This window comes from Zootoca vivipara, chromosome 5 (assembly GCF_965207765.1).
Source record: "Zootoca vivipara chromosome 5, rZooViv2.hap1.1, whole genome shotgun sequence".
Lineage (NCBI taxonomy): Eukaryota > Metazoa > Chordata > Lepidosauria > Squamata > Lacertidae > Zootoca > Zootoca vivipara.
In genome coordinates this window covers 40,292,768-40,317,909 of record NC_142588.1, presented here as the reverse complement: position 1 = coordinate 40,317,909, position 25,142 = coordinate 40,292,768, and the positions used below count along the sequence as shown (strand labels likewise).

At 38.0% G+C, this 25,142-nt stretch overlaps 1 protein-coding gene across 2 annotated transcripts in view; it reads left to right on the top strand.

The window, feature by feature from the left end:
• DOCK1 (dedicator of cytokinesis 1) overlaps positions 1 to 25,142 on the top strand; it is a 370,976-nt gene that overhangs the window by 94,967 nt on the left and 250,867 nt on the right. For both annotated transcript variants that reach the window (XM_035138566.3, XM_035138565.3), the window contains exons 21-27: positions 1,754 to 1,854; positions 4,279 to 4,404; positions 5,007 to 5,115; positions 12,340 to 12,410; positions 14,363 to 14,469; positions 19,192 to 19,319; positions 22,515 to 22,610. In XM_035138566.3, the coding sequence (XP_034994457.1) occupies positions 1,754 to 1,854; positions 4,279 to 4,404; positions 5,007 to 5,115; positions 12,340 to 12,410; positions 14,363 to 14,469; positions 19,192 to 19,319; positions 22,515 to 22,610 (738 nt within the window). The remainder of the gene's footprint in view (positions 1 to 1,753; positions 1,855 to 4,278; positions 4,405 to 5,006; positions 5,116 to 12,339; positions 12,411 to 14,362; positions 14,470 to 19,191; positions 19,320 to 22,514; positions 22,611 to 25,142) is intronic.

Here is a 25,142-nt window from a genome sequence, read left to right as displayed (position 1 = left end):
CCTAACAAAAGCATATATCCATTAATTGCAAGAAGCTGTGGTTGGTTCTGGAAGTCTTTCATCCCGACAGGAATCCCTGCAACCTCAGCCTCACTTGCCGCCACCACCACAAGTACCTGTGTCTTAAACTAGGTTTTTTAGGTGGATTTTATATGCATATGGGGAAATGGATACAGATATAGAGGATTCAAAGATGATAGTTGGCAATTTCTATGGCTTTTCCCTCAAGGCAATTTTCCCTCAAGCCACTTTACTTCCACACCTCAACCCTCTCCAACTGAGTCCTGCTTTCCCTGACTCTTGACCCCCAACAGACCAATAACCACCCAAGACTCAAACTTCCAGGAAGTGAGACTGAAATTTGCCTCTCTCCCTTCCGTCAGAACTCTTCACCCAACAACCTCTGCTAAACAGGCTTTCATGATACAAGGCCTCCTCGTAGTCAGAGGGGTCCCAGAATATATATTCTTATTAAACACAGCCATAACCACACACACATGCTGTATTTCCCCACACAGAGAAATGGTTTTAGTTTTGGTTTTAGCACAAGAGAGATCTATTTGAATATCTCACGGAAAATGTTCTTTTAGAAAGGCATTTCTCTTATTTTCTTTTATTTCCCAGGTGATATTGGGTGTCACATTCTAGTGTGTCATGCCGATATAGGGAACTTAAATCACCTTTGTATAGTATTCTGAATATAAAAATCTCCCCAAATCCTGTACGCTGCAAATGTCTGGCCTAAGTTGGACGGCTTTCAAGCAAAATTTTTACAATCTTTGCTTCAGGTGCCCAATTGTGTCTGAAATTCCATACTCCTGCTAGAAACGGGTGAATGCCCAATTTCAACAAAAGCATGGTGGGCTGCACTAAAGCATTGGCTCAAGATTGCTGTATTTGGACTTGGGGTGGTATTATACAAACACCTGGCCAATGAGGAATATGTCAGCAATTGGCAGAAAACCATGGCTAGAAAAGCCACTGCTATTGGCCTGTCACCCATCCAACTCTTTTACCTGGGCTATGAAGGTGCCCTCAAAGCAAAGACTTTAGGATAATACACACAGTGACCTGAGACATTGATCAGTCCGTCTCCAGTCCGTTGGCAGTAGGAGTACAATATGGGCATAAGTCTGAACAAAATGTTTCTGAAACCTGAAGGCAGGATGTCCTTATTGGGTATTGCTTTGTAACAAACTGATGGGTCTACAGACCGTAATAAATATTGTATTTGTATAAAAAACTGCCCACTGGGCACCTGGGAAAGAATAGGTACAATTTCCAGATTCCTGATTGTGGAAGAGTTTATGTCACTGTGCCGAAAGTGGGTTTAGACTTTCTGAGCTAGAATGCCTTCATTTAAAGAGGTAAAGAATTAAAAGTGAATAACTAACGATGATAAAGCAAGCAAACCTAAACAATGTGTTTTAAATTCCATAGAAAATTCAAAATATCCCATTTCAGTTCATCAGCGGTGAAGAGGTCAAGGCCTCTTTTTAAAGCTACCTCTTCAGCATCTGAGTTCACCTTCTGAAGCTCTCTGTTTGGCTCAAGTGACAATTTTAAGTGCCTGTTCAAAACAGCACTCTGCCCTCCTTCTCTGAAATCGAATGTATGAAGATTAAATCTTCCTCACAAGTATACCAGGCACTTCGGATGTCCCTTCTAACTATCTGCTTCCATTAAAAATGTAAACATTCAGAATACTATACAGTATTTTCATGATAATGGAGTGTCTTTTCAAACTGAACAGGTATTTATCATTGGACTAATTGCTGACCGGAAGTTCCAGCATTTTAATCCTGTTTTAGAAACCTACATCAAGAAACATTTCAGTGCTACTTTGGCCTACACGTAAGCTTTTAATTATTATTACATATTATTCTTTTTTGACCAAGTAATATGTGTTGTAAGCTTCAGAATGTTTAAAAGCTACAATTGTGATGTTATGTTAGCGGAGTGGAGTGTTTATGCTTATCAACTCTTGAAGTTCAAGGCTGGGTGCTTGTCATACATTTAAAGCATGTTACCCTTCTAAAGAATCATTGGACCTGTAGTTTGTTAAGGGTGCTAGGAATTATAGCTCTGTGGTGGTAAACTACAGTTTCCAGGATTCGGTTTTTGGGACTGGCTTAAAATGTATGGTGTATCCCAGCCCAGGTGGCATCCCAGGGCTATTGGAGGCGATGTGCCAATATACTCCTATGGTTACTTTCTGAGTGTAAAGATTGAGTTATGTATGGCAGGTCAATCTCGGTAATGGTTGGTGTTACCCATTTCCTCCCTTTCAGAGGCGTTAAAATGCAGTTCATCTTTATAAATGGGAGGTGGTTGGAGTAAGATGAGATAATAATTGTGGCAATATTAAAAACTGGTATCATAACACTTTTCTCACACACTTTTCATTCCCTGAATGTCTACCAAAACCTGAGCTGTAGCATTTCTGATTCTATATTTGGGGTCAGCAGTTTATAGTCTGGAGTTATTTTAATTTATTATATCTAGTACTTTTAACTGTTCAGTAACTAATTTTTAAGAATGTTAACTGTCACAAGCTCTTGTGACAGGAAAGGGCTATACATTTAATGCGCACACAACTTGTGTAACATTCTGTAGTGTTCATTTTTCACTTAAATTACACCAGTTAATGCTTGTCCTGAATGGTGCTAATAATGTTGAGACTTATGTGTGTTTATGCAGCTTTAATCTAATATTACTGCCTTGAATGATTAGTTGTGAGGGAAATACCCACAAATAAAACAAGCCTGTTCATTGAATGAGAAATAAAATAAATAAAAATTAATAATAATAATAATAGAGTACACATATGACTTCCTGATTGCAATACCTGCTTAATTTTTGTCACTGAAGGATGTCTAGTTCTGGCATCTCATTTGCACAACAGATGCCCACTTGTGTAAAGGACTTATTACTTTTCCCTTGCACTCCTGGATGCACCCCCAAAATCTGTGGATTGTGAGAGTGGTGCTTTGGAGCAGATGGGGGAGGGGTTCAGGAGGATGCGGGAAGTGAGGGAAATCTTTTATTTGCCTTGTGTAGCATTCAATTTTACTCATAGCTACTCTTGGGAAAGAGCTATTTATTTTTTAAACTCTATAACTAAATATATAAATCCATTAGGAATAATTGCTAGTTTGCATTTGGAAGATTTTGTCAGTATTAATGGCGTCCTTATGAACACTACATACAGTGGAATCTGCTATCCACAGGTTTACCACTCCCATCAGCCCATCACCCATTCCCACCCACCCCCACCACCCTCTGTATATATATAAGGGTCTGACACTTCTGTTTCCAGTGTATCTGAAGAAGTGTGCATGCACACGAAAGCTCAAACCAAAATAAAAACTTAGTTGGTCTTTAAGGTGCTACTGAAGGAATTTTTTTATTTTAAATCAAATCTTAGTTTTTGGTAATGCCATTGTAAATTAATTGACTTAGATACCTGGCAACACTTTTATTTATTGGGCAAAGGAATGCAAAATGAATATTTATTTATTATTTTTTTATCCCGCCCTTCACCCCATAGATCTTAGGGTGGGTTCACAACGTAAAAATACAAGATAACCCCCCACACACACACACAAAATGCACAATAAAAAGGAAATGTAGTGAAAAGGGGCTGTTTCAAATGCAGGCCCCACTAAAGAAGTCAAGCCCAACAATCTTTATAGCTGCATTCTCAGGTCACCAGTGCAGTGCTCGTGGGCGCAGTTGTGCCTTCACCTGGTTTTCACAAAGCCTGTTGAGCCTTCCCTCCTTCATTGCTCCCTTCTTCATTAGGTGGTGAATGTGGTTACCTTCCTCCCCCTTAAAGTCAATAGAGATGGAGGAAGTTGGAAGATCTATTTCCTATTTAAGCTCTATGTGCTTTTCAAGGCTTGGGAGTAGCACCACAGCAGTTGAATGGAAAGCCGTCTCTCAAAGGGAAGGGGGGAAAGGTGAGAGGCCTGACCAAGTGAGAAGAAGAAAATGGAGAAACTAGGAGTAGACAGGAGGGGAGAAAGTTGGGTGCCTCATGAGTGCGAGAGATCCTTCTGAAATTGCACAATTTTTTCATGTGTCCCCCAACCACCATCAGATCATATTTTTCTCTGTGGACGGAACCATTCAAATTATGTATCCAGTGTACTCTGTGCTGTCATGGTGCAGAAATGTTCTTTGAACCACTGCCAAGGTATACTTGATTGTGACTGTTGCATGCCAGTAAATAATTTTCATTTTTCAGAACCTACTTCTTTTTATCTTCTCATATAGAAAACTGACAAAAGTTTTAAGAAGCTATGTGGATAATGCTGCTGTCACTGATCAGCTATTCAAAGCTATGAAATCTTTGGAATACATCTTCAAATTTATTGTACGGTCAAGAATTTTGTTCAACCAGTATGTATAGTAGCTTTTCTTCTTATTATAGCTTTCAAATTATTTAATTATTCTCTTAATGACTTATTAATATTATATGATAAGGTGAGGCATATTATTATTTTGGGTATACTGAAAATATCGCCATGTTCTGATTAAATGAATGTTGACTATTATTACGCTGTGTTCAGATTTTCTCTCTCCTGCTTACTGATAATTAATTCATTTGATGGTTCTGGTAAGATAATATGCAGTTTGTCTGAATAAGTAGGCAAAGTCTCCAAATTTTAATGATGCAGTAGCAGATCATTCTTCAACTCCCTATCCTATTTGATCATACTGATGCTTAGGTAACATTGACTCTGACATAGAGTTAAGATTATCTCTTAGCTATAAGGAAAATGCTTAGTCAGTGTTATTTTAGCATAAGCATTTATTTTGCTGTATTAGCGGTAGCAAATGTGGTGTTCTCCAGTTGCGATTGGACTGCAACTTCCATTAAACCCAATATTGGAGTTGTACTCCAACAACATTTGGAGGCACCGTGTTGGCCTTTTAGATGATGATGATGATGATGATGACGATGATGATGACGACGATGATGATAATATATTGTTTTTCAGACTTTATGAAAACAAAGGCGAAGCTGATTTTAGGGAATCTTTACTTCAGCTGTTTAAGTCTATCAATGAAATGATGAGCAGTGCCTCCGAGCAGACTGTTATAGTAAAGGTATGATTTGGAAACGAAGAATAACAAGGTTTTTAATACTGTGTACTAAGTGCGTTTGAGATTCATTATTTTGATTTTAATATACAAATAATAATTAGCATTAAGATCTTTTTCAGAGGCTTAAGGTATTGAATGTATTTTCATGTCATGTTTGTGGGACCTCATCATCCCCCAAGCCTCACAGCCATGTAAGGGTGGGTTGTCAGGACTGCAGTTGGAGATGGGAAAGATGAACCTCCCTCCCTGGACAATCCTGATCAGAAGCAGGAATTCCCATGGCTAATAATAATAATAATAATAATAATAATAATAATAATAATAATAATAATATCATACTAAAGATTTAGCATAATGTGTAGTTTAGGCAGCTGATTTCAGGAGGGCGTCGCTGGGCTATTGGGTTGGGCTTAGGCTTCATCCTGATGATGAAGCAGGAGGAGAACTCTTCAGGAATGTAATTGGCTCCCAATCAGTTTCTTGCTCCTGCCTAGGTTTAGTCTGGTTTATGCACACTGTGCTCAACTGTGTTTTAGTAATGAGTAAACGCAGCCAGTGTGTCTTTACGTCATTTGTTGGCCATCCTTGCAGAATGCTTCTCTAGAGATTATTAAATATTCTTCACAATTGCCAAACTGGGAGGTTCCTTAAATATCTAAACCAGTCCATCATTTACCACAGCTTCAGAATGGAAGCCCTGTTATCTATCAGAGCAGCTCTCTGGCTGGGAGACTTCCTGACAGCTATTCACCTGATGGAAGTCTACCTTCATAATCTCATTCACTCTAGCCACAGGGAAAAAATTAGTTTATATTTAAGCAGGGACGGTTAATGCATCCCTGAGAGCCAAGTCAGCTTAGGAGTCCATGTTAGAGCAGTTAGTTACTTGGAGTTGAAAAACAAGGACTGGAAATTGATTGGTTGGCTGGCTGGCTACACTTCTGTAGAAGTATTTTTTAATAACAAACAAACAAATAATCTCTGCCAAGACAAAACTGAAAGAAAGTTGCCATCAGCTAAAAAAAGAAAAAGTGTATTTTTGACATGTCTACTGAGGAGATTTGAGTGCTTAGCTACAAAGTTCTCAGAACATGTATCCTTACCCCAGTCCCTCCTTGAAATTTCTCTAATTTGTTGCTTTTTACGCATACTACATTTCTAAGTTTTGCCCCCTTGAGTCTTGAAATCCCTCATTTCTTTAGGGAGTAGCATATAATAAGGGCAGAAAACCCCCTTTTAATTTACTATATATTTTGAAAAATGGTTTATGTGTTCACCCATTTGTTTGTCCTCCATGTGTTTGAATAACTCTAACAATATTGTTGCCAAATTTGGTACAAAAGTTCCCGGGGTGGGGGTGGGGGTGATGGGTGATGTTTGGACACTGACCACCATTTTGAATCAAGATGGCAGATCAGAAAATTACTTTGGAGTGACTTCTCCTGTTTTATAGCATAGCTTTAGCTGCCTATTGAGTTTTCATCACCAAACTCAGCATGAAGGTTCCTGAGGTGGGTGTGGCAGACTTCATCACCATGTGGATGCCAGACACTTTTTGAATCAAGGTGGTGGACCCAAACGTCACTTTGACGTGACTTTGCCAGAATTCTGACATAGCTAAGATGTTGTTGCCAAACTTGGCACAAGGGTGCCTGAAATAGAGGTTAAGCTCTTCATTGATGTTTGGATGCCAGGCATGATTTTGAATCAAGATGGTTGGCCAAAACATGACATTGGTGTGATTTCACCAGAATTTTGTTGTGAGAGGTCCAAGCTCACAAATTCCACAATCCATTTTTAAAAATCATAATATGTTTTGGATTCTAAAAATTTCCAAGCAGTGCCAGACCCTCCCTGTTAGTTTCCTATCAAGCAGAACAGGAATTTCATAGGGTCTAAGCATGATACCTAGGATTGATGGAGGGCCAGACTTTCATTTATTTGCCTGTTGATGATGGCAATACATGCCATCCTTAGGTTGATTAAACTCTGTCATTTTTGTTATCATGGGAACAGGGACACAAACTTTGGCTCTGTGCTGTGCAAATATGTTAGTAATTCTAATTAAAAATGTTAATTTAAGAAGTTAACAAACTGCTTAATTGTTGGTAATTGTTCCTGATGTTGCATTGGTATCTGATTATTGTCATCTGAAATTAATATCCCTGTGCTCATGTATATCAGCATCTGGGAATAGCCAAGATAGTAATGATGCCACTAATCATGCGGGGTTTCATTTCAGCTACAGCTTGCAAACCAAGCAAGAGGTTGCATTTTCTGCTTAGCTTTCATAAGAAAAAGTATCGACCTTTCATAATATTAGCTGGCTTTCTGATTAAACCAGTTTAGAGTCATTCTCTTTCCTTTTCCTTTTCTAACTATATTACAATTTTAACAAGATAAGAAATATTAACATGTAGGGCTATCTTTACTCAGGTCATAGCTTATTTTGCCAGATTTTCCTTTATTTCAGATGCAACAATGATTAAATAGGAAACTACAACACAACCCAGCAGTACTATTCTTTTATTTTAAAGACCAGATATATCTAAAGAATTAGGTTGTATATATTATATAAAAAATAAAAGACTTAAACCTAGGCCATCCATTTCATGAAATGAAATCCGTATCAGTTTGTTTTATATTGTACCTTTCCAAGCAGAATTCGGTGGCTGTAACCCAAATACCTACTTTAAATATGCCCAAAGGCTTGTGGGATGTACAGTGGGTCCCCCCCCCTCAAACCATGACACCCCCCAATACACTATTAGAAACTCTTCTGATTTTAAAATTGTTTACTGAGGAGTCAGGTAATGTTTTGCTGATGTTTTACCCCCTGATGCTAAAGCAGAGATTTTCAAGGTCTGGATACCCTCTTGGGAAATTGCTGTTGTCCTGGAACCTATTCCATTCCTTAATTGAAAATGTTTGCTTCTAATGGCTTTTTATAATTCTTTGATATAGTGTAGCCCCCACTCCCCTCAAATGATCTATTGTAGAGCCTAATAATACCCAATATACGTAAGTAAAGTGAATATATAAATAAGGAAATATGTGGGATGTTCTCTAAGCAGCTAGTATAGCTTTGACACAGTAATTTTTTACCCATTTGAAAAGCCTTACTTTCATACCACCAATGAAGTATACATTCAATCTAACCTGGAAACAACCACAGTTTGACGTGAAACTCTCAGCCAGTGTTACTTATGCCAAAAACGAAACCTATTTGCATTATGAGGTAGCATTAGAGTTGAACTCCCCTTGGCCTGGTCAGTCATCAGGAAATATTGATAGGCAAGCCACCCTGAATGAATGTATATACCTCATCCAGATGCAATGATAAGCTGTGGTTTTTCACTACAGAAATAAGCCTAAATGAGCTTTGTGCTCCTCCATCTTCTGGTTCAATCACAAGGAGACTGGAAGCTTTCACTTCTGTTTTTGACTAACTGCAGCTTGCCATTTTGCTGACTGTGCCTGATGGGACTTGAAGTCCAATATCACATGGAGGGCCAAAGGTTCTCCATCCCTGTTGTAATGATAAATTGCTTTATTATTCATCCAAATGCAGCCACAGCCTCTTAAGCATCCTCTTTTATCATTTATAGTAAAAAAAAAAGCTATACTTGCATTTAGATCACTTTCAGATGTTCTTAAATGCTTAAACTCCATAAATTTAGTGACCTAAATGTCATGTTGTTATAGCATTGAGGTTGTGCTGGATGCCTTCTGGGGTTACCTTCCAGCCCTTTGATTTAACAGATGTAATTCTTGAATCTGCAGAAGAGGGGGGTGTCCATCTATCTATCATCTATCTATCTTAATTTGCTTTTGTTAAGTAGAGAGCATGGGCCTTCAGTGATGCACACCAGACAGCTGAATATGGTGGCAGGGCTGGGGCATGTCTTCCTTTCCCTTGCCCTGGTTGGAGATGGCATCATCCAGAGCAGGGGTCAGCTCACTTTTTCAGCGGGAGGCCGGTCCACTGTCCCTCAGAACTTGTGGGGGGCCTGACTATATTTTGAAAAAAGAAATGAACGAATTCCTATGCCCCACAAATAACCCAGAAATGCATTTTAAATAAAAGGACACATTCTACTCATGTAAAAACACACTGATTTCCGGACCGTCCGCAGACAGTATTAAGAAGGCGATTGGGCTGGATCCGGCCCCCGGGTACCCATGATCTAGAGCAGTGTTTCCCAACCAGTGTGCCTCCAGATGTTTTGGGACTACAACTCCCATCATTCCTGACCACTGGTCTTGCTAGCTAGGGATGATGGGAGTTGTAGTCCCAAAACATCTGGAGGCACACTGGTTGGGAAACACTGATGTAGAGGTCTGGCCGTCTTAGAACTTGAGACCTGACTTGCTCAAAGCTATGGCTTTGGTGGTTCTCGCATCATTTTGAGTGGAGCAGCAGGATCTATTGCGGTGATAATGCTGAAAATCTTTCTTCTTACACTAACGTGGAATATCTAAAAATAAACCTTATATCACAGAAGCTCCATAAGTTTCCAGTGACCTTTACTTCAAGGAAACCAAGAGATGTGCTGAACATCCTGAAACATCTTACTCCTTGGAATGCATGTAACAATATTTTGGGAAATAATCATAGCACTTCGCAGAAGACTTAACACAGAAAATAGTTCTTAAGATTTTGGGACTTAAGCCAATGCCTGAAGTGACTCTTGGAAGATTAAGCAACTAAGAGCAATGAACATCTTCATTCTGAATGTTAACCTAAAATGCAGTTCAGTAGTAAGCCTTTTTGCTTATCATTGAATTTAAAATAAACATTCATTGGCCTAGATTTTCATAGAGTAGGTTGAACAATTACTTACTGTATATCTAACAGACATATTTGCAATCAGACAACATACATTCTTTATAATGTAAAAGAGTTATTTAGAGGGAAAACAGAGATGGTGGATCAAGGCGTGTTTAGTTGTGCTGAGAAAAAAACCAGAATGTTTCTTCATCAGTAGAGGGAGATCAGCTATATTTATGGGCTGTGTGAATTTTTTTCATTCTTTGCTAACTAAAATCAGTTTAACAGGCATCATCTAGAGAAATATGTAAATTAATAATTACTTCATGCATTATTCAGTGAAAAGCTTATTTTGTATCATTGATAGCTCTTATCTTATATAAAGATATGCTAATGGATTTAATTAAAATAATTATACTGAATAATGTACCCTGAACTTTACCCTAAAGTAGTTCATATTAATCACCATCCACAGCTATATTTTTAGTCACAAAGACAATTATAAATTTGATGGTTAATGGATAACAAAAACTTAGAGAATGATACAGTTACTCTAGACATGGCTGCCTTGGCTCTGGTGGGGCACTGTTTCCTGCCATGGAGATATAGGTATAATATGGGTATATTAAATATAATTAGACCTATGCTCCATCTCAGACAAAAGAAAACACAAGTTAGCGTAACCCACATTGGACCACAACATGCAAGCAAAATATAGATCAAGGTGACCAAGGTGACAATCATACTGTGCAGCGTCTCTTACTGGTAGAGTTACACTTGCACCCAACACACACTGCAGAATATAGAAAGGTACAAGATTGTACTGCTAAAGGATCAAGGACTCATCCTCCAAGAAACAACATACAACTCTGCAAGAAGGCAGGAAATAGGCATCTAGAAAAGTTTGCTCACAAAGGAAGCTGAAAAGTAAATATAAAAGGAGAGCCACATCTTGTGCAGTAATAATAGAGCAAAAATAGAGCCTTCCTTCCTTAGCTGTCAATATTATGAAACCCAAATATTGGGTGTTGTTGTTTAGTCGTTTAGTCGTGTCCGATATTGGGTCCTGTGAAGTTATGGTCTCAGCTGCATATGAGACTCTGAGGGAGCCTGACTTGCCATCCACAATGCATATACAGTATTAGATCAAGTCTTTTCTTTCCACAGACATGTTGCATAGGAGATCAATATGGGGCTGCCTGGTAGTGGTGCAGAAAAGGTTGCTTTGTTCCATGGTTGCAGTATGAGAACACTGTACAAAACACCAGAAAGATATATTTTTATGTTTATTTACTGCCACACATGTGTGTTAGGTGTTGTATAATAAGTTGTATAATATTTTCCCTGATTGTTTAGACTGAGTCTACTGATGCTAAAGGATACAGAAGGAAGAAGATGGGGATTGACAAGAGTATTTAAGGATAAGCGATGTTGAAGTGTGGAAATAGAGTCAAGGCATAGGTTCAGGAAAGCCTATCCTGAAGGTAGTAGTAGCCTGGTAAATACATGGGAGGAGACATTTTCGAAGTATAGGAACCAGGATGGCAGAATGTGCACAACTGAAGATAGGACACTAGCAGATCGACTTAAATAAAATGGAAATAGGAAGAAAGAGAATAGTGGAATTGGAAACTAAAAGAGAAGAGACAATTTGGGAATCTTACACATAAACTTTACTCGCTTTATATTAGTCCAGAGATCAACAGAGAAGGTGATGGAAAACGTGATCCTGGCAAATTGACTGATGGGTGAAAGCATTGCTGAAAAGAAGGGTACTAGAGTGACCATGGCTCAGAGAAGTGCCAGGCTGAATCCTTTGCATATCCTAATAATAATAATAATAATAATAATAATAATAATAATAATAATACAACAATAACAACAATAACAATAATAAAAGAAAAGGTTTGGCAGGGCTTGATTTGAATTGTCAAAAGAAACAGAGTGGACTTAAGGATGGACTAGTTGCCACTATTTTCTGGCTCTGTGTGCTGATTACAGTGTTACTCTTTATTTTGGGAACAAGTTCCATATTAATTTTTAGCCTTTTGTTTTAAATACTTGGCTGGAAATATGGTGGATTCATATATTAAGAGAAATCATCTAACTTTGAGAACGTAAGAGCCAATAAGTTCTCAGTTCAAATTTTGTTTCACTCATGATCTCAATTAATCAAATAATTGTATCCCATATTTGTGAGCCTCACTGCTTGTAAGAGTTACAAGGGTTATTGTAAAAGTTATTGAGATATCATGAAGCAGTCTGCAGTATTAAAATGCTATAGAGGTACGGTTTTTTATGTTAGTGGTAATATTGGCTTTTATTTTTTATTCAACATTAAATTGAGTTGCACATGATTTCAGTTTAGCATTAAATTTCAAATCAAATCATTTATTGCTTAGCTAACAGTCACCACATTTACCGTTAAATTGTACATTTATTCCTTTCAATTTTAGGGAGCTGCACTTAAATATTTGCCAACTATTGTGAATGATGTGAAACTTGTTTTTGACCCCAAAGAACTTAGGTAAGAGTCAAATTTTTTGCTATGCTTTTAGCTTTTATTCCTTGATATATAATTTTTAAACTTGTTTTTGTATGTGTGTAAAGACTATATATGATTAATATTTTATTGCTGCAGTAGAAATCTGGCACCCAAAATGATTGACTATAATCACTTGTTATGTATTATAGTTCCTGAAGGCATACGGAGCAAACATATTTCACTTTTAGTATACATATTTTTTTCAGATAAATGTTGTTGACCTTCATAGGTTATAGATTATACAATGAGTGTCAAAGATTTTTTAAAATGTTGAGCCATCAGAATCTTTAATTTTTTTTGTTATGTACCACATTTTAGACTGTAATCATATGCGCACTTACTTGGGACTAAACCCTGTTAAGCTCAGCAGGACGTCTGAGTAAATGTGCCTCAGTTTTCACTATTATGCATGTATTTTTCAGTACAAATGTACAGATGTTTATTTTAATTACTGTATTACTTTCTCTTTGTCAAGGGCATCTCAGAGTGGATTCTAATATTGCTATTAAGTTTAACAATTCTTACTGTTTCAATATGCAAGTCTAAATGACTTTTATGAATATAACTTTTATTAATTTAATTTTTATTGGTGTGGGTATTATAACCATGGATGGGTAAAACTAGGAGAGCCCCAAATGGAGTACGTAAATGATTCCAAAACAGTGGACCGGGGTGGGGTGGGGTGGAGAAAATAATCAAAGCTTGCTTTTTAAAATAAAAAAACAACAAATAATTCCCAGGGTGAGATTAATATTTACTTTATGGTAATGTCCTGTGCTTGCTTACTCAGAATTAATTCCCACAAACTTCACTTGCCCTTACTCCTAGGCAAGATTACGGCCTTAATGTGTCTGTTTGCATGCATATACAAGTGTGTGTTGCGGCTTACACACTTACCTGGGAGTAAGGCCCAGTGACCTCGATGAGTCTTACTTCTGAGTAGACAAGAATATGATGTTACTTTGAGGAATTTATTTATTTACAGTCAAGCGGTGTATACATTTTATGACATAAATAAATACTAGTAGGAGCCAAGATCCTCATGTGAATCAATTGGTTGACCTGCAGAAACCTTTATTTGTACTGGACTTTCAAAGAGATTATGGGGCAGGGTTGGAGAAGGGATCAAAAGCAGGAATTCCTGTATGGCACTTGTGTTGGGTGAGAAGGGTGTTTCAGTCCTTCTGGGCATAAGACTCCAGTCAGATTAGAAGGGAGATGAAGAGCTATAACCAGCCTGTAGTTCTTAGTTTGTTTTGCTACATAACTGGATAGGAAGACTATGTAAGTGATGAGGTCTCCAGGTCAGAAAAGTTATTTGCCATGGAATTCTTGTTTACACAAGTGAGGGTCTAAAGAGTCATGTTACACTGCATTTCGAGGTTGTTATTGTATATTAACATACTTGCTTCCAGTTTGTTTTTAAGAGATGTTAGTGTTGTTGCCTTAAATTCCATGGTTACCTTAGAATCCAAGCAAGCTAAAAGGGTTAAAGCTGGTCATATCTCCATATTTTTACCTAAGTATGTGTTGATATTGCAGTCAAAGTGAATAAGCAGGATTTGATTAAGCACAACTTTTTAGTTAAGTCTGAAGTTTTCCTTTCAACCATGTAAAATAGACTGATACCGCAGCAATCTTAGGAACTGTCTTACCAGAATAAATGATTGCAGAAATTCAGAGATTTGCGAAGTGTTCAGTTTCCAGGCTCATGAAGCCATATAAGAGCACCAAAATGTATTTTGTGGTTTGAGCTGAGTCTTTAAATTAATGAGGAGTTTGGAATAATATATTTATATTGGGAAAATGGCTTTAAAAAAAAAGCTTTTCAAAACTCCCAAATTCTTAAATTCACATTTGAAAAATATTTTACTGAAATTGTTAACTCCTTCGTTCTGTTAATTTTCTTTTTGTTTCTCTCCCCCCCCCCCCAGCAAGCTATTCACAGATTTTATACTGAATGTTCCAATGGGCCGTCTCACAATTCAGAAGCTATATTGTTTGATTGAAATAGTTCACAGTGATCTTTTCACCCAGCATGGTAAGGAAAAAAAAATCACAGAATCTTTAAAGAATCATTAAATTGTCTCATTATTTGCTATCTGCCAATCTTTGTCAGGGCCAGCTACTGTATTCCTTACTGCAGATAGCAGTTGAGGTTGTAGCCAAGAATCTACAACCTTCATTGCAAGTGCAAATGTGTATATATTTGTAGAGTAAAAGTTATAGAACTTTCAGGTTGGTCCACATGTAAAGTGATGCTTAGCTTGGCTGTCTTTAGGCTCACATCCTTCTTCCCGTTTCCTACCTATTTCTTTGATCAGTTTGTCTCATAGCCAAACTGGGCAAAGTATGGTCTGCCTTCAAATCCGACATGAAAACCATATTTGGGTTTGTGGCATCCCATAATTAAATTATACATTTAATTGCACACTACAAAGAAACCGTGGAGGAATGAAGTGGCATGTTTGCTAAGCACTTCAGGGATAAAAGCTGCTCCGGCCAAGATAACGGGTCAGTATGCAGATGTGTCCATAACCTAGTCTTGTGTTGTTAGATGAATGATGTTCCTGGATAAATATGGCCTTCTTTTGTATGCTTTCTCCTTGTCCCTCTTGCCTTACAACATGGAGCAGGCAGGAATTGATTTGCGAGAAGTGTGGTCTCAAAAGCCCTTTCGGAAGTTACAGTACTTGTTTTAAAAATATTTATACTCATACCTTTCTGCCTGACAGCAGGGCGCTGCCAGTGAAAAAAGCAACACATAAAAGGCAGTGGTGACTTATTTAAGTTCAGGATGGGACAAAAGATGGAAAATGTCCACTTCCCAGGCATTTGATGTTGCTGCTGTAGCTGTTTTCAGCACTTGTCAGACTGCTTCTGAAAATTCTCTGGACCTGGAAGATTGTGATAACTATTGGCTGCTTGTAAACATTCCCTTTCTGAGCAAAGTGGTTGCTCTGCAACTCCAAGATCTTGTGGACGATTATCTACTTTCAATTCAATCTGGATTTAAGCTTAGTTTTTGGTGCTGAAGCTGTTTTTGTTTGCCCCAAGGAATGCCCTATGCCAGAAAAAGAACAGGGGAAGCACAAGCCTGCTAATCTTCTCTATGGGTTTCAATATCATCAGCCAAACCACCACCCTTTTTTAAATTTACAAGCATTTATTCCCTTGACTGTGTAGAAACCACTACCTTTATTTGGGCCAGCCCTTTTTGCTTCAAAACTCAGAGACGCATGGCCACTTGAATTTGCTATGAGAGGCAATGCCTGGTGATTCCTTTCAGTGTTCCTGGGGGGTGCAGTGCTGCACGTAATACTACACTTTGCTTGTGCAGTATGACTGCACCACACAGTCCAACAAATACTGTTCTTTTCTGTTGGTGACTCAAGCTGAGTTCTTGAGTACATTTCATTGAATTTAAGGTACATTGAGTCATGCATGCTTTCAGGCTGTTAGTGATTTTGAGGACCCATAAAACTATTTTTGCGGTTTAATGAAATCCTACACTAGGTTTTGAGTTTCAGTGTTTTCCTTTTGTGTAAAACATATATGGATAGCTAGCTATAGGTAAGAAGAAACTGCCACTCTCTGACATAAGTTATGACAATGTAATAGTACAAAGCCCCTCTCTTTTTCTGTTTTTGTGCAATTCTTTCTTCCTATAATTTCTTGTTTATAGTACCACATATAAGCTATGTGGAGGCAGATAGCTGAAGTTCAATATTCACTGTGACCTGCCAGTGATCATGCCAGCAAAGCTTCCGGATTTGTATTGACACCCCAAAATTACCAATGTAATAATAGTAATAATGAGCACATTTTGGTAATTGAGTGTTCAGAGAGATGAACGTGGTAGTTATATGGGCAGAGGCTTTAATATGGATTACATACATTGAATTATAGATAATTCCCACACCCTGTAACTTGTATGTGTCTGGTTGTGGAAAAGGTTAGAACGGAACTAAGTGTTTGAAAGTTTTGTAAAAGATTTTTCTTTTCTTCACTGTGGACTTTACTTAGAGGTGAAGTCAGCATATTTGAAAAATGAATCAAGTGGAGCTGGTGACCGGAACACAGGTTAGGACTGTGATAAATAGGCTTCCTTGATGTTGAAAGATGTGCAAGCCACAAATACCCCTACCAATGTCGGCTTAAAACTTTGTATTCGGCTTTGATGAAGTACACTGTGGAATTATAAATGGCAGTATGTTTGTCGTCCAGTTTTAACAGAATTCTTAATTCTTTTAAAAATTGCACTTCAATTATGCTCAGATATTTGGGAAGATGCCTCAGTAAAATTACCTCCCTCCACTCCAAAAAAAGAAAGGAAAAAAGGAACTTCTATCTAAAATGTTCATACTTTGAGGACCGTTTGGAATGATTTTATGATGATGATGATTATGAATACGGTTTTATGGTATTGGAACCATGACAATTTTTCCTATATTTTGAATTTTCTAGATTATTTGTTGCATTATTGGTGAGTTCTGGGCACAAGGCTTGTAGGGAAAAGAGGCAGTCTCCAGTTTGTGTTGTGCACAGAACATGCAGGACCTCAGATAGTTCCTGTGGGCTCTGCTAAGTCAGCTACAAGAGAAGTTGTATCTCTAGGGAACCAGAGCCCAGGCCTGGTCAGCCTACATAAAGCTTCAAAAGAGTGGCAGGTTCAATCTCCCTGGAGATGCTGGTTGGCTTGTTAAATGGTTCCCACCTTATTTTGTAGTGTTTGGCTTTTGCAAGGCAAAAGTTATTGCAGGGGACTCTTCCTTTTTAGTAAGAGGATGAAAACAGAGTTGTGTCTTTCAGGTAGGAAGGCCCTGAATAAGGTACTGATGAAGTAGCCCAAATCTTGTCCTCATTTGAGTCTTCTGTACACTTTGCAAAGTCCCTTGGTTGGTCAGTCATGACAATTCTATATTATGGAGTTCTAGACCTAGATTGGTAAAATGATAAATTGCCTTATCCTTTTGTTCTGTGTTAGAAACCTTTATCCTAATATGCACTTAGGGTGAATCAATCGACCTCTAGTCAAGGTAGGCGTATCTTAGAGCTCATCAGAATAATTCCCCATAAGATCTCCTGCACCAGTTAAACATGCTCAGTCCCCCTGATTAAATTCTAATCTTCATGTCTGCCTTTGAGCCTATGAGTAAGTATCCTATGTAGAGTGCTCACTCACTAGTGGATCCCAGTTGGATCCACTATTCATCATGGTGTGGCTTGAGGAATTGGGTAGGCAGTACAGACACACCTCCATTTCCCACAGGCAAGGGTCTCTGCAGGTTTCACCTCTTGTTAAGAAGAGTTTGTTACAACACTGATAGTTGTTTTCTCTCTGTTTAAACTGAAATAAAGTGGCCCTGGTTCCACCTAGCTTATTATGTGTCTGAATCTTTATTTAGCCATCAGGTTGCAACTAAGCAGATGCTCATGGACAGTGTTTTCAGATTACTAAAAATCCAAGCATTTGAAAATTCCTTGTCCATAAATGTTCATATATTTTTTAGAGGGAACATTCAACATGGTTCAGTGGGTCACAGGTTTAACATAGCCAGCAAAATATTAGACCCCCTTAGAAGATGTTCATAAAGCGTTTAAAGTTCAGATTCATCAGAGTGCTTACATTTTGCTTTAATATGTCTGTGTTGCTCTGAACAGTTTTGCTTAGTTAATGGTACCCTGCTGAGCATCTGTTTAAAAAAGATTAATACTTTATTCTTGCACATGTTCACCTGACATTAATCATCTTGGGTTAGATCTGTGCAGCAGAAGAGGAACAGATGCTGAAGTATTGTTGCTTGTGGTTATTGTCTCATACTTATGAGCTGTCTTCAGCCTTTGTATTGTGAACAAGTGCATAATCCTATAGGAAACAGATTTTTTTTCAAGGTCACTCATTAATCATTGTAGTGATGTTCATATGACTATAGTTTGGGGATGTACCATTTCTTTATCACGATGTCTGGATAACCAAGGGAAGAGAGAAGATATGCAGGAAAAAATGGGGAGTGGGTTTGGGGAAGTACAAAAATCCTGCATTTCTAAATGGTTGCTTCTAATTCAACTGACTTGTATTGCAGGTATAACAATAGTTTTTGGCCACAAAAACGCCAAACGGAAAAGAGTATGAATACAGAAAATCATTTTTAACCATGGCATCCACCACAGTTTAAAAACATTTCAGAAATTATTCCAAGTGTAATAGCGCTATAATCACATCTTGTAGATAATTAATTGCTGGGCTGTAATGTGGAAAAATGCAGGAAGTTATGTGGTTATAACTTGTGACACATTTGCAATCCTGTTCAGTGATTTAGTACCTGCAAATATAGACACATTAATCCATATTTTACATGTATGTTTTGCAAATATTAATTTGGGAAATTTTACTAGAAGTCATTCTGCAACATGGACATAATTGCACTGGGCAAGATGATCTTTGAAACACAATTTAACCTTGCATCAGTGGGTGAAATTAACCAAAAATTGAAAAACACACACAATATCACATGAGCATTTAGGGGAATTAGCAATGATAATTTAATATGACCTAGGATATTTATTTACTCAAAATGAAGTAAAAATGGCTTTGCAGCTTGAAACACAAATATATAACTATGAAAGAGACTACTCACCAGACATTGCCTGGATCGTGCACTTTAAATACGTTTGGCTTCAGTTTGGAAATTTGTCATAAGCTTTGTGTTTTCAAGGTTAAGTACAGTACTTAATTACTTTTTCCCTGTTCAATATGCAGACTGTAGAGAGATTTTGCTGCCAATGATGACAGATCAGCTGAAGTACCATTTGGAACGACAGGAAGACCTGGAAGCCTGTTGCCAATTGGTCAGCAACATCCTGGAAGTTCTTTACAGGAAAGATGTGGTTAGTAATTAAGTGTGTATATTTAATACTGAAATCTTGAAAGTTTTCTATACTGCTGTGAGTGGGCATAAGGCTAAAAGAAGTAGAGCTTCTTCTTGCCTTAGGGTTCCATTTTAGAAGGGGGAAAGCTAAAAGTTGGCATTGTGACAAGTATTTCATTTTTATTATTTTATACATCACACAATTTATCAGTAGGTAGGAGATCTGGAGCTGGTAAGTGGGATTCAAGCACTTTAATTCTCTGTGCTGCTGTGGCACTTTGCAAAAGGAGGGCTCTGTGGGGCTTCTCTGCTGCATTTAAACACCACCCCTGAAGACTGCTAACAAACAATATTTAAACTACTGTCTTGGTAGGAGTCAGGTGATGCTAAGACTAGTTTCACCTGGTCCTATAAAGCTTTTGGCTCTGGTCTCCTCAGTTTGACCAGTTCGTCGCCCAGATACAGACTGGGCTCTTACAAATAGTACCTGCTTTTTTGCTCAGTGGTCTAACCGCACAGCTTCCTTGCATCCCAGCTCAGTTTAAGTGCTGGATAGACACTTGCTTGCTTTCACACTGTCATCCCTGACACATTTGCATTCCTAAGAGGCATAAAAAGAAAACTCAATAAGAACCTCATCTAATAAAACAATGCCCAGGAGTTGAGCTTGCTTCTTGACTTCATTCCCAGTTTCTGTCAGTGTAGGAATGAATAACTTTGCAGTGTGGACTGCTGCATTATATCCATGCTGCACTGCAAGATGAGGCCTTTAGTGCTTTGTGTATACAGTCTTCTGAAGATGGCTTTAATTTTGTTTTATCAGCAAATAGGTTTGTTTGAACTCTGTGTGTGCTCATTTTGAAGTCTCACTATAGGATGTCTGTCCACGCTTTGACTTCACATTCGAAAAGGGATAGCTGTTGGAAAATAAAAACAAAATTTCTTAGCCACAAGCATTATTTTAACATACAGTGAAACTCAGAATGCTGGATGGATAGTGTGAATTATTTATCAGGAATTTATAATGCACAGCAAAACTCCATGTTGCCATCTTAAAACAATTTGTTTAGCATAGATGCCTGTTCAAACAGCCAAGTGAAAACAATGGGAACAGCAGTGCTCTTTGAGAACTATGACCTAAGGATGATTTCCCTTTGAATTAAGCATAACAGTAACATGGAATGTTCTGAGTCACTTAATCAGTAGGATATGGCATATAGTTTACAGGGTTGGGATTTTTAAATAGTTAAATACAGTATGTAGGTCCACGGGTGTGACTGTTGGTGAGTTTTTTTATTGTGTTATATTTCTTCCATTGTTCCAAAATTCCCATTATGCAATGTTTTATGAGAAGACTATTGGAAGTTTTATATGTATCTTATTGGCTCACTAGCTCATAAAGGTTAGGGGACAGTTGTCTTAAATCTACTCCGTACCGTTCAATATGTTCAAGCTGCCCTGTGATACTGCTCAGTCTGATCATATTCTAGCATTCTGGGCTAAATGTGGCCTTGATGAACACAGTCCAGCAGCAGGACTTGATCCCCTGCTCCCTCCCCAAAAGGAAAGTTGAACTGAGGTATGCTTTGTGGGTACAAGCAATTACCTTGCTGTTTTTCTTACCTGCTGAGATAGCAAAGTTGAGGGCCTTCTGATTAGGAAGCTGTCAGTGATACCTGTTTAGAAGTCAAAGAAAGTAAAAGATGAGTTGGCTGAATTGAGACACTTCGGAGGGATTCTTTTGGGAAATGGTGGAGGGTATTTATTGGCTGAAGGTTTAATTATCAAGAGCAGGGAGGAAAGGGGCAGGATAAAAGAAGTTGTTATTATGGCCAATGAAGCTAATTCTGTGCCTTCTTAAACAATGGGAGGAGAAAGACATGTGAAGAGGCAACCCTTACATTATGTTTCCTTTGTTGGAAATGTAATAATTTGTGGCCAAGCTGTTAAAATGTGTGTTTCAGAAAGAGGAGCTGTACATGGATGTACAGAAGAAATAATCTATTTGACTATATAGGACAGAGGGGCCTTTTGTTGTATTCATGCAACAAACAGTGGCTTTTCTCTTTTCAAAGTAATTCTGACTGATTTGCTTTGTGGTATGTCATGGTTGAGAGTCACACTACTTAGCTGGCATGGCATATTTGATATGGCAAGGATCTTCCTGGACTGCACACAAAGTCCAGGAAGAACCCAAAGCCCCTCAAGTAGTTGTGTAGACCAGGGGACTTCTCCAAGCTTAAAGATAGTTGAAAATGTTGCTGCAAACCACAAGAGGGGAGAGAGCTCTTGTGCTCTAATCCTGATCAAGTTTTTCCCATAGGCATCTGATTGGCCACTGTGAGAACAGGATGCTGGACTAGATGGGCCATTGGCCTGCTCCTGCGGGCCCTTACATTCTTTTGTAATGAAATGAGCAAAATGCAACTTATCATTTATGTTGGGCTCTACCATGGAATGCCAAACCATGGCATTGAAAGGAGAAGCTGGAGCATAGGATTGATTGTTAGAGATTAAAGATTTCAGCTAAAAAAAGTGGAATGGAGACGAGCACAAAGTTGTGCTTGCTGTGTATCTAGGTATGCGTGCTTTCCCCTTTTCTTCTGTGCCAGTTTGTTCCCCCCAGTCTAAGGCTGCATACATGCCACACATTTTAAGTACTGTACAAGACTTTCTCAAAAGCATATTGCTTCCTCCTCCCAAAATCTGAGAACTGTAGTTTAAGGGCGATGGGAATTGTAGCACTGTGAGTGGTAAACTACAATTCTCAGATTTCTTTGGGGGAAGTAAAATGCTTTAGATCAGGCTTAGGTAAACTCGGCCCTCCAGATATTTTGGGACTACAACTCCCATCATCCTTGACCACTGGTCCTGTTAGCTAGGGACAATGGGAGTTGTAGTCCCAAAACATCTGGAGGGCCGAGTTTGCCTATGCCTGCTTTAGATGCAAGGCCTTGTACACAACCGTAATCAGTTTGTCTTTACAACAGTGTTGAAAAGTTTTACTGGACTTCCCATAGTGAACAGTAACTCAACAATTCAAATTAGTTCTTTATCTAAATTATTTGACACTGATTCATACTGAGGATAAAAGCGCAAGGTATTCACAATTGCTGCTTTAAGGGTACACAGTTTTTATAGCAAACTTCTGGAGTAGCCTTAGGTTGGTTTTTCAATGATTTCCTTACATTTCCTGCTCTGCTTTGGTTTATAGGGACCGACACAGCGACATGTACAGATTATTATGGAGAAGCTACTGAGGACAGTAAACAGAACAGTCATATCAATGGGACGTGATTCAGAACTCATAGTAAGTGCCTATTGGCAAACTTCTAAAAATACTATGGCAGTTTCTATTCACAAAAGTGCATAATCCATTGGACATCTCTTCTGTGGAGTACTGACAACGTTTATGCAAGATCCTTGTTGTGATTATGAACCAGGCCAGTTAATTTCAGTGAAGATTTCCCATTTAAGGTATAGAATTGATATCTTTGACAGTGTGTGTGTGGAGTTTTACATTTCCCTTGTGCTGTTGCTGTAAACTGTAGTTTACAGTTTTAAAGTAGATCATTTATAGAAGTATGATCTAATAGACAAAGATGTTCTGTCTAAGACATTCTGTTGTGTTACTCATGACAGAAGATGTCTCTCACTTCAGCTGGATTTCTCTTTAAATGACAAAATCTTAAGCTCATTTCAGTGGTCTAAATATGCCCGGATATACACTAAAATGCTTTAATGATTAACTGGATGGTCCATACTTACTGCTTATTTATAAGCAACTAGAGCAGCTATTTTAGTCCTTAACCAATTTCTGATGGCTGGGGAGAAGTGACTGAGGTTAAAACAACAAGTTGAATCCATGCTAGATATAATGGAGGCAGTGTTGGTTAGTAGAACTCTTGGAGCAGGAGTTAGGCTTGCTCTAGGAGAAGCAGTATTTGTCTGCTTTGTCCTGGAAAGCTGAAACCAGCACTGGCCAAGATATGTCCATATCAGCTGCTTTTATTATGGAGGCTTGACCCTTTTTGGAGCAGAGAGAGACCTTGCCACCACTTATATATGCTTTTGTAATTTCAAGGATTGATCCGTGTAATATACTTTATGTGGAGATGACCTTGAAAAGGACCTGGAATCTATAGCTAGTGCAGATGCCACAGCTGACAAATACAGGGATGGCTTGTTTCCCAACAAATGCTCAAGCACTGCTGCAGCAGTCACACTTCTATGCCCTTTAAGATATTCCAGTTAAGTTTCTCCTTCATGTATATTTGCACTCTATCAGGTAAAGTTATCAGCAGCAGGGAGCAAGGCTTTTCCTGCAGTCTTTTGAGTCTCTGGAATGATGACCTCTTGAGGTGGTGAGCAGAAAGTTCTCTGTTCTGTAGGTCCTGTAATTAATAATAATAATAATAATAATAATAATAATAATAATAATAATTATACCCCGCCCATCTGGCTGGGTTTCCCCAGCCACTCTGGGCGGCTTCCAACAGAAAAAATAAAATAAAATAATCGATTAAACATTAAAAGCATCCCTAAACAGGGCTGCCTTCAGATGTCTTTTAAAAATCTGGTAGCTGTTTTTCTCGACATCTGATGGGAGGACGTTCCACAGGGCGGGTACCACTACCGAGAAGGCCCTCTGCCTGGTTCCCTGCAACTTGGCTTCTCGCAACGAGGGAACCGCCAGAAGGCCCTCAGCACGCTAATTTTAATTTTAGCGTGACAAACTGAGGACGTGCCCTTCCAGTATATAAACAATTTTGCTTTGACATAATCAGCAAAAATACATTGAGTATCTTACAATCAGAAGTACCCTGAGATAGTGCTACAGTCACAATTTGAGCCCAGTTTCACTAAATGTTGGTCTGACATTTTATTAAGTATAGAATCATAGATTTATGAATGTACTTTAAAGAAAGGATATCTTCTGACTTCAGTATTATAGGTGGCATTTTGAGGCTGGTCTGATGAGGGACTGTTCTCAATTTTTTTTAGTTGCTATATTTTTGTTGGTTTGTCATAGCTTTATTTTATAAATATAGTTTTATATTATTTTCATTCATTTTGAAGTAAACTTCCTTAAGCCTAGGAAAGGCAACTCATGAAAACCTGTTTACTTAAATGAAATGCATTATTTGGATGTTTTCCTCTTTGGAGATGCCAGTAAGGGGACATGTACTAATCAATACAGCAAAGACAAAACGTTACTGCGGATAAAGTATTTAAATGGTAGTTTATTATTATTATTATTATTATTATTATTATTATTATTAATATTTGCTTTTTAGCTTGTTCCCCACATCCTATTATTTGTAGCCATAGGGGAGCAATATATTATGTGGCCTTGTAGTAACTTGACTGTCTTAAATGATCTATTCTGAAAATTTGATGGTTTTCACAGTCTTTTTCTTTTATTGTCTGAAATCCATAAATTTATATTTGAATGCTGGCCAAACAAGTACATTGTATTAAAAATGAATACTCTGAACATGAACATGGCATTATAAAAGCATTGCATTTGAACATACTATAATTATTTAATGAACGCTGCCAGTACCAAGAATTTTTAAAGGGACACTTACCATTTCTGAGAGAACTCATTCCAGTCAACCGAACATGATTCACTTTTATAGTGTCAATAAAGTAGTAAAATTGCACTGCGAATGTACTTCATTTTACATCATCTTACCTTTCATGCATCAATGACAGATTGAACTTTATGTGTTAAAAATTTTAAAGTGTTTTTTTTCTTTTCTCTTTTTTTCCATTTTGGAGGGGGGTCATCACCGAATTTGGATTAGACCCTAAACTGGTACAGCGTAATGCAGTGAAA